The sequence below is a fragment of the Dermatophagoides farinae genome, chromosome 2 (assembly GCF_024713945.1).
Source record: "Dermatophagoides farinae isolate YC_2012a chromosome 2, ASM2471394v1, whole genome shotgun sequence".
NCBI classification, from domain to species: domain Eukaryota; kingdom Metazoa; phylum Arthropoda; class Arachnida; order Sarcoptiformes; family Pyroglyphidae; genus Dermatophagoides; species Dermatophagoides farinae.
The window spans coordinates 365,774-374,511 of NC_134678.1; the positions used below are offsets into that span (position 1 = coordinate 365,774).

The 8,738-nt window shown below is 31.2% G+C and overlaps 4 protein-coding genes across 5 annotated transcripts; 2 read left to right on the forward strand and 2 right to left on the reverse strand.

Moving 5' to 3' along the window:
- Positions 1–2,273: 2,273 nt before the first annotated feature.
- Positions 2,274–4,795, reverse strand: LOC124499512 (uncharacterized). 2 transcript variants are annotated; one of them, XM_075728429.1, is made up of 3 exons: positions 4,321–4,795; positions 3,284–4,195; positions 2,274–3,221 (listed from the first exon to the last, which is right to left on the reverse strand). In XM_075728429.1, the coding sequence occupies exons 2-3, from the start codon at positions 3,914–3,916 to the stop codon at positions 2,610–2,612; spliced, it is 1,245 nt and encodes a 414-aa protein (XP_075584544.1). In that variant the 5' UTR covers positions 3,917–4,195; positions 4,321–4,795; the 3' UTR covers positions 2,274–2,609. The 2 variants fall into 2 exon arrangements, with proteins under 2 accessions (XP_075584544.1, XP_075584543.1); XM_075728428.1 differs by having other exon boundaries at positions 4,310–4,795.
- Positions 4,796–4,883: 88 nt separating this feature from the next.
- Positions 4,884–5,734, forward strand: LOC124500008 (dolichyl-diphosphooligosaccharide--protein glycosyltransferase subunit KCP2). Its single transcript, XM_047064022.2, has 4 exons — positions 4,884–4,971; positions 5,023–5,238; positions 5,296–5,362; positions 5,439–5,734. Exons 1-4 carry the CDS (start codon positions 4,968–4,970, stop codon positions 5,560–5,562), a joined length of 411 nt encoding a protein of 136 aa, XP_046919978.2. The 5' UTR covers positions 4,884–4,967; the 3' UTR covers positions 5,563–5,734.
- An 88-nt stretch (positions 5,735–5,822) lies between these two features.
- On the forward strand, positions 5,823–7,842 carry HisRS (histidine--tRNA ligase). The gene is made up of 4 exons (XM_047064020.2): positions 5,823–6,120; positions 6,174–6,758; positions 6,819–7,619; positions 7,677–7,842. The coding sequence occupies exons 1-4, from the start codon at positions 5,824–5,826 to the stop codon at positions 7,734–7,736; spliced, it is 1,743 nt and encodes a 580-aa protein (XP_046919976.2). The 5' UTR covers position 5,823; the 3' UTR covers positions 7,737–7,842.
- Positions 7,843–7,867: 25 nt separating this feature from the next.
- LOC124500007 (uncharacterized) lies at positions 7,868–8,539 on the reverse strand. Its single transcript, XM_047064021.2, has 2 exons — positions 8,344–8,539; positions 7,868–8,283 (listed from the first exon to the last, which is right to left on the reverse strand). The coding sequence occupies exons 1-2, from the start codon at positions 8,447–8,449 to the stop codon at positions 7,868–7,870; spliced, it is 522 nt and encodes a 173-aa protein (XP_046919977.2). The 5' UTR covers positions 8,450–8,539.
- Between the last annotated feature and the right edge of the window lie 199 nt (positions 8,540–8,738).

The following is an 8,738-nucleotide window of genomic DNA, read 5'->3' on the forward strand; positions in this document are numbered from 1 at the left end:
TGTGGCAACATGCAACAAAAAAAAGAAATTCTTTTTTGATTAAAGACACACAAAAATTGATTGCAATTTCCTTTTTCCGGTTGTTTGAGTTTTTTTTTTTTTTTTTGATTACGCAAAATGGTCATACAAACTCAAACACACCTTTAATTCAAGGTAAATTTTTTCATCTCTTTTTCTCACCATTTGAAAATTCATTCATCCATGCACCAGGTACCACCAACAACAGATTGCAGTATGCGCGTTTTCCTGTTGAGAAAATATTTTTTTTGTCCTTTAAAAAGTTTTATTATGATTTTCGATCGTGTTCCATTTTCATTCATTCATTCAATCATTGACCATTAACGACCACGACAGACTAGCGATAAAAAAATATGAATTTTATTCGGGTTTGTTTGTTTGTTCATTAATTTTTGTTGTTTTGTTTTAATGTTTTGATCATCTGAATTTTATGCAGATTGTGACAAGTTTTTTGGCTGGATTATTGCTGCTACTTCTGATGATGACAATGATGACAGCCAATGCTAATCCAGTTGCCGTTGGCGGTAAAGTTGGACCACATGGTGGTGGATTTACCAGCGGATTTGCTGTTGGTCGTTCAATAGCGCTTGGACCAGGAGGAAAAGTATCGACCGGTGGTTTTGGACCATTTTTTGGTGGTATACCATTTTTCTTTCGAAAATAAATCGAAGATACCAAAGAAAAATTTTTTTTTTTTTTTTTTGTTATTGTTGTTGTTGAAATAAGATACACTTTTCTTCTTTGTAAATGAAGCGAAAATGATGATGATTTTTTTTCTCGATATCTCTTTCTCGTTGAACCAAATCATGATAAAAAGTTACCGCGCTCATCCGTTGTTTATGAATGAATAAAAATTCGAATATTTTTTTTTTTTTTTTTTTTTTTGCTATTGAAATATAATCAACACATTCAGATACAGATCGGTCGATTAGTGTGTTTTTTCTTTGATCAATTTGAACCACAAAAAACGAAATTTCCAAGGGTAATTTTCATGGAACCTTGACAATTTTTTTTTTGTTTTTGACTTTTTGAACTTTTCAATTGAAAAAATGTGTTTGTTTTTTATTATTATCGTCATCATCATCAACAAAAGCTTAACGAATTTTGTCTAATTAAACACAGAGAATGTTGAAGCGAGTGACATACACAGTTCACTACTTTTTTGGGGGTAAGAAGAAAAAAAAACTAAATTGAATTTTTCTAAATTTCTCTTGAATTTTCAGTATACTGAAAACCATTGAAAGACAATTTCAAGATGACAAAAACGACTATTGACGTTTTTTTTATCGTCCATTTTGTTGTGTTTGCCATAACGATTTTTTTTTCTTATGTTGAGCAGATGAGCACAATGGATCCACACATATGGATATCGAATTACATGAACGAACGAACGAACGACCAACAAAAATTGTCCAAGGTCTAATTTTGAATAAAGTAAGTCAAAAATTTTGCAGAAACAAAAAATCTCAGTTTCTTTCTCTTTCTCCAGAGGGAAAAAACCATTTCGATTCGAATTCAAAAAACTGGATTGAATTGGTCAATGTTGGAAAAAAAATCAAAAGTTTTTTTTTGAAATTCAATCGTTCAATTGATCAAAATGACAAGATTTTTATATCAAGATGAAGATCATCATCACCTTTCTTTGATGGAAATAAACAAAATAAAAACATAAAACATAAAAACATGGTTAATAAAGACAGATTTCCGGAACGATTACCACAATACCAGACTAGATCGCAGACATTTTTGCTGCTGTTGCTGATTCACTTTTTTCATCATCATCTAAAACGGGGCAAGATTACAAACTCGACACACACAGCACCAACAACAGCAGCACAGTAGCCTAATGTTTTTTTTTCTCCTTCGATTTTTTTTTTAGATTCTTAGTTTCGGTTCACGGTTCTTCTGTTCTATGATTCGACCTTGAAGTCCACCCACACACACATAAACCAGATCAAAAAGCAAAAAAAAAAATCTTGAAGATTCAGATTATGTTCATCATCATGTTTGTGTTGCAACAAGAGTCTTTTTTTTCATTCATTTCAAATAATGTGCAGCTGTGTTCGCAATGGTGGTGTTGGTAGTGGTTGTTGGTCATAATCATCACCATCATCATCAACAACAAATAGTAATGAAATCTTTATTTTATTGGCAAAGAAAAAAAAACGGAACTGAAAAAAAAGTTGGTAAAATCTTCTTAGTTTTACTCATTCATTCATTCATTGATTTTCTTTTTACTAGATAGTCAGTTTTTTTTGGAAAATCATCTTCATGAAATTATAAGTTGTTCAACACTACTATGGAAAGATAATAACGCTACGACAACGACGAGAACAACAGAAAAAAAGGTCAAAATGTCATGTACGAAAAAAAAATGGTTATGACATTTGAAAATTGAACTTGTGAAAGATGGAAAATTCATTTTTTATTTCAAATCTCTCTTTTCCCAAATGTCATACAGAAGCAGTAATTCATTAATTTAATTAAAATGAATACAATATATAAATGAAATCTGATCACTGAATCTTTAAATAGATTTTGAAAATTTTTTAAAAATACAAATTAATACATATGTTATTACGTAATTATTATTATATTCCAATCAATGATGTATGATCAATTGATTGATTATGACCATTCATATGATGATGATGATGATAATTGATTAATATTGGATCAGCCGATGTTGTTATCGGTGCTGGTGGTAGTGGTGGTGTTTGTAATGACGATGTTGTCGCTGTGATTGATGAATCTGATGCTTGCATACGCCACATTGAAAATGCATATGATATAAATGTATCAATCGATGTTGATGATTCCAATGATTTTGATTGATTCATTTGATAATTAGGCAATCGATTCATATAGAATGGTGTTGATTGTGATGAATGTGGCGATGATGATGATGCTGTCGATGATAATGATGTTGGTGAATGTTGATGATGGTGATTTTGTAATGGATAATCATCATATCTATCTTCATCGTTATGTATGATCATTGTTTTCGTTGCTGCTGTTGGTGGTAATGAATTTAATTCATAAAAACTTGGTAAACGATCTTGATTATTATTATAACCTAACGATTGATGATGATTCTGTTGTTGATGATCAAAACAAATGTTTGTTGCCGATTCTTGTTTTTGTTGTTGTGGTGCTGGTGGTTGTGGTGGTGGTGTTTGGCCATAATTTTCCGATGAAAGCATCTATTTTTATTGATTGAAATTTAAAAAATTTGAAATTTTTTTCATTTTTTTTTTAAACTTACCCAATCTAGAAATTGTATATAACGTGATGCTAGTTTCAATGTTTGAAATTTGCTCAATTTATCCGATGGTAATGTTGGTATCATTTGTCTGAGCAAACCGAATGCTTCATTCAATGATTTTGTACGTAATCTTTCACGTACATTGGCATTAACACGTTGTTCTTTCATTGATTTTTCTGATGTTTGATCGCTAGTAGATAGTTGTCGTTGTTGTTGTACATTATCATTGATCATCATCATTGAATAATAATCAATTTCTTCTACACCCGATCTTATTGTATCATTTGAATTGATATTCATTTCAATTTCAGATTTAATCATCGATGGTTCTTGTTGCTGATAAAGAAATTGATGATGACGATGATGATTATCATATGAATCTTCTTGTTTAATCGTTGACGATGATTTTATTTTTTTAGAATTTTGTGTTTGGCGGCCACTTTTTCCATCATCATGATTCTTGCGTTTTGTTGATTTTTTCAATGTTCTTGAACAAGATTTTCGTTGCATTTTTTGTTTCATTTTTTTCACTTTATGATCATTGATGAATTCTTCTTCTGTTTTTGTCGTATGTTCACCATCATGAACATCTTTATCATCAATATTGACTATTTCATTGTTTTCAGTTTCCATTTCATCGATGAAAATTCACTGTCTTGTCTTGTCATCGGTGTTTAGATTATCCAGATGATGGCACGAAAAAAGACATAGCTGAATGGCAGAATCTTAAATACCAAATCTTTGAACCAATCATCGAAGTACCGCCCAAGAAACATTGAAAACGAAAAAAGCCGCCCATCTTTTTCTTGCTTATAAAGCAATGCATACACACACACAAACCAAAAAGACGATCATCCACATACCATTCAACGAGACAGAACGGCAGTTTATACACACACAAACACACGAGACCTTGTGGAAAGAAAAAAAAATTCGTGAGAAAATGTACAGTTATGACAAAAAAAAAAACAAAAAACAAAACAGAATTTTTAATTCTGTTTGGCGACATTTTTTTTCATTTATCACCTATATTTTACCAATTATCATTGATTTATCAGGATTGATTAAGTGGCCACTTTTTGATGTTTGCCGCATGTATACCCTCTTTTGTTGTCATCAAAACACAATAATAACTCTTTAGCCACACGCAGCGGTGGTGTTGGTCGACTTGTTGACGGCGGCAACTTGTTGTTGTTTTTGTATAACTGTCTCTCATAGTCTAGAGTCTAGACGACAGGTCTCTATTCTCGTGACCATAATAATGGACCCGAATTGATGATGATGATGATAATTATTATTGCCACCTGTGTCAATAATTTTTTTTACGATAAAAAAAAGAGCTAATAATTGTCCAAATGATATGAACACACACACACCTTGATGACCAAGCTTATCAAGATTTGTTGTTTTATCAGATTCGCAAAAACTTTTGATGTTTGAACAATTGAATTGAATTTATTTATTCCTGATCAGGAATTGTTTGGCAAATATTCATCTCTTTATTGTAATGAAATTTAAAAATAAAAAAAAACTTTCCAAAAAAAGTAACAAATTCAAAAAAAAAGTTTCCGAAAAACAATCCTTGATGATCATTTATTTTTTTCGAGAGGTGACTTGATATTGACAACAACAACAACAAAAAAAATCGTTTGAATCTTTGAAAATCAGATTCGTTTCCAAAAAAATGCGTAAGATAATCATAATTATTACCTGACTTATTTATAACACATTTTTTATAGCTGTTTCAGTGGGATTATCATGTATAATATCGTCATCATTATCATTGATCGTAATGGCTGGCATGCAAATATTTCGTTCATATCTAATCGCAACTAAATTGACCACATTACTGGCCGGTTATTTGGGCTCATTAATCTTTATATTCATTTTGACTTCAATTAATAATTTGGAAATGTCATTATTTGGTGCAAATTTTCAATCCAAATATATGGAAGGTATTTGTGTGTGTGTGTGCTTGCTGATTTTTTGCAATTTGACAATTTTTATTTCAGTCATATTTAGTCTCATTGTGGCCCTGTTCACATCCGGTCTTGTTCATCAGGTCGCTGTCACTAGTTGGTGAGTATTGAATGATTCGATATGATTTTTTTTGCCAAACTTAAAAAAAATTTCTTTTGTCACCTTGTTATATCAGTTTGTTATTCTCTCTTGCGTCATTATATTTTCTGAATATTATCAGCGCCAAAACATATCAAACAAACATTCCGATGGAAACAAAAACTTCAATGAAAAATACCAATGTAAGGAAAAAGAAATGAAACATTTGATTGCTCGTTTGGCCTGATTGAATTTCCAATTCCCTCTCACCACAAGTCTAAACTTTTGTATTTGATACTACGAACAAAACATTGTTTTTTTTCACTTTTCATTGACTTGAAAATTGATTTTTTATTTATTAAAATAAAAAAAAGTGAAATTTTTGAAAAAAAACAATTTTTTAAAAAATTGCAAACCCTGTTTGGGTAGTACAAACAAGGTGAAAATAGTTTGGCTGGGTTGTGTTCGCCGACTCGATGCAGATGATTTTGAATGTGTGTGTGTGTCTGTGTGTTTGGTGTATAATTAAATGCCAACGTGTTTCGGTGGTAATGTTTCATAAATTATTACGAAATTATCATCGATTAATATTAGTCAATCATCAATTTGTTAGTTTCAAAATCTATTCACAACAACAGTCATTGTTCATTAGTCGAAATTCATCTAATTTTTCATCAATCATCAATATGGCTGATAATTCAACATCATTGGAAGAACAAATTAAACAACAGGGTGATATAGTTCGTTCATTAAAAAGTCAAAAGGCTGATAAAGAAAAGGTAAATTTGTGAATATTTGGCTTTCCTGTTTTTAAAATATATTTTTTCTTCAGATTGATATTGAAGTTTCGAAACTTTTGGCATTGAAAGCCCGGCTAAGTCCATCATCAGATGATAATAAATGCAATAGCCCAACGAAAAAGGATGGCAAAAAAGACAACAAGAAATTCACGCTGAAAACGCCAAAAGGAATGCGTGATTTTGAAACGAAACCAATGTTGGTTCGTGAAAAAGTTTTCAAAACAATAACCGATATATTTAAAAGACACGGTGGATTAGCAATCGATACGCCTGTATGTGAACGTAAAGATGTATTAACCGGTAAATATGGCGAAGATTCGAAATTAATCTATGATCTTGAAGATCAAGGTGGTGAATTGCTTTCATTACGTTATGATTTAACCGTTCCGTTTGCAAGATATTTAGCACAAAACAAAATCAACACAATGAAACGATATCATATTGCTAAAGTTTATCGTCGTGATAATCCATCAGTAACGAAAGGCCGGTTTCGTGAATTTTATCAATGTGATTTTGATATTGCTGGTAAATATGATCCAATGATTCCAGATGTTGAGTGCCTGCGTATTATTTATGAAATTCTCAATGAATTGGATCTAAAGTCGTTTTTGATAAAAGTAAGTTTGTTTTTCTTCAACCAGTCATCATCCAATTTTTTTCGTTTTTTTTTAATTCAGATCAATCATCGGTGTATTTTAGATGGTTTATTCGAGATATGTGGTGTACCTGAAGATAAATTTCGCACAATTTGTTCGTCAGTAGATAAATTGGACAAAAATACCTGGGAAGAAGTGAAACAAGAAATGATCAATGAAAAAGGATTGCCAGAAGATGTGGCCGATCGTATTGGTGAATTGGTTAAAATGAATGGCACAATTGAATTAGTCGATCAATTGCTTTCGCAAGAATTGGGTCAAAATAAACGTGCCGCAAAAGGATTGAATGAAATCCGTTCATTATTCCATTATTGTAAACTATTCCAAATTGAATCTTCGGTTTCGTTTGATCTAAGTTTAGCACGCGGATTGGATTATTATACTGGATTAATCTATGAAGTAATTATAACGGATGAAAATGTTGAATGTGGTAGTATTGCTGCCGGCGGACGTTATGATTATCTGGTTGGTATGTTGGCTGAAGCCAACAATTGGGAAGTGCCTTGTGTTGGCCTAAGTATCGGTATCGAACGAATATTGACAATAATTGAAGAACGTATGTCTAATGAAATGGGTGTTGGATCACCAACCCAAGTATTGGTAGCATCAATTGGTAACGAATTACTTGATGAACGTATGAAATTATTGTTGGAACTCTGGAATGCCAGATTCAATGCTGAACATATTTATAAGAAATCGATAAAAATTCTAAATAATTATCAATACTGTGAAACTAATCGTATACCATATGCTGTAATACTGGCCGAAGATGAATTGAAACGTGGAATGGTTAAAATTCGTGATATTCAAACACGTAAAGAGGTGTGTCATTTGTGAGTTTATGAATTTTCGATTAATTTTTTCTTTCTTTCTCTTTAGATCGAAGTTGCCAGAGCTGATATTGTCGTCGAATTGAAAAAATTGCTCAATATTTCCTAGTTTTTTTTTTGGCTGGGGGGTATTGTATTTCTATCTAAATGGATTCTGTATGGGGAAAAAACATTTTTTCATAAATTGATTGAATAAAAAGAAAAAAAATTATTGATACAAACGATTGTTATTTGATTCATTCAATATCGTGGTGGCTGTATCCATAATGGCATATTTGTGCAGAATAATTTCTGTTTATTCTCATTCACCATAAGCAGTTTTAATTGACCACGAAAATTGGGTGCTGATTCTGGTACACAAAGTGGTATTACAAATCGATATATATCATATGCTACTAATGGACAATTTTTTGGTTTTTCTCCACTAATAATTGATGTCATTTTAGAACAAAAATTTTTTTCTTGAAATAATGGTAACCGATAACGTTTTCGATTAATCAATGCATACAATCGTATGAATAATTTTATTGCCGGAATTTGATTCTGAAATTGTATGGTGAATGTATAATTATTACCAGGTTCCAATATATGACATCTTTGTTGGCCATATTTACAAGAATCAATGGTCACTAATTCTGGTGTGTCTATTAATCTGTCTGTGTGTTTTTTTCGGTCAATTCAATTAAATGTAAAAACAAATTCATCAATCAACTTACGACATGGTTGAATATCAATTTCAAACATTTGTTCAGCGTTATTATTTTCAAGTGCTGAAAATGTTGCGAAAATCAAACCAAAATAAATTGTGCCGAAATTGGTCATTTTTTTCGTTACTATTTCATGCTCAAATGTTGTTTTTATTTTGCAAAAATTTTTAGAAATTCATTCATTCGATTAAAAGTAAAAATTAAATAAAACAAAAAAAATTGCCGAACATTTTCACTCAAGATGGCGACACAATGAATTTTTTCAATACATTGTTTATGAATGGCTAACAACATAGAATGAAAATACCGCGCAACGAAAAAAAACATTCGATTCTTTCGTTCTCAAGAATTTTTTCAAAAAAAAAAAAAAAATTACCCCTCGGTTATTATTTTTGTTTGTCCAT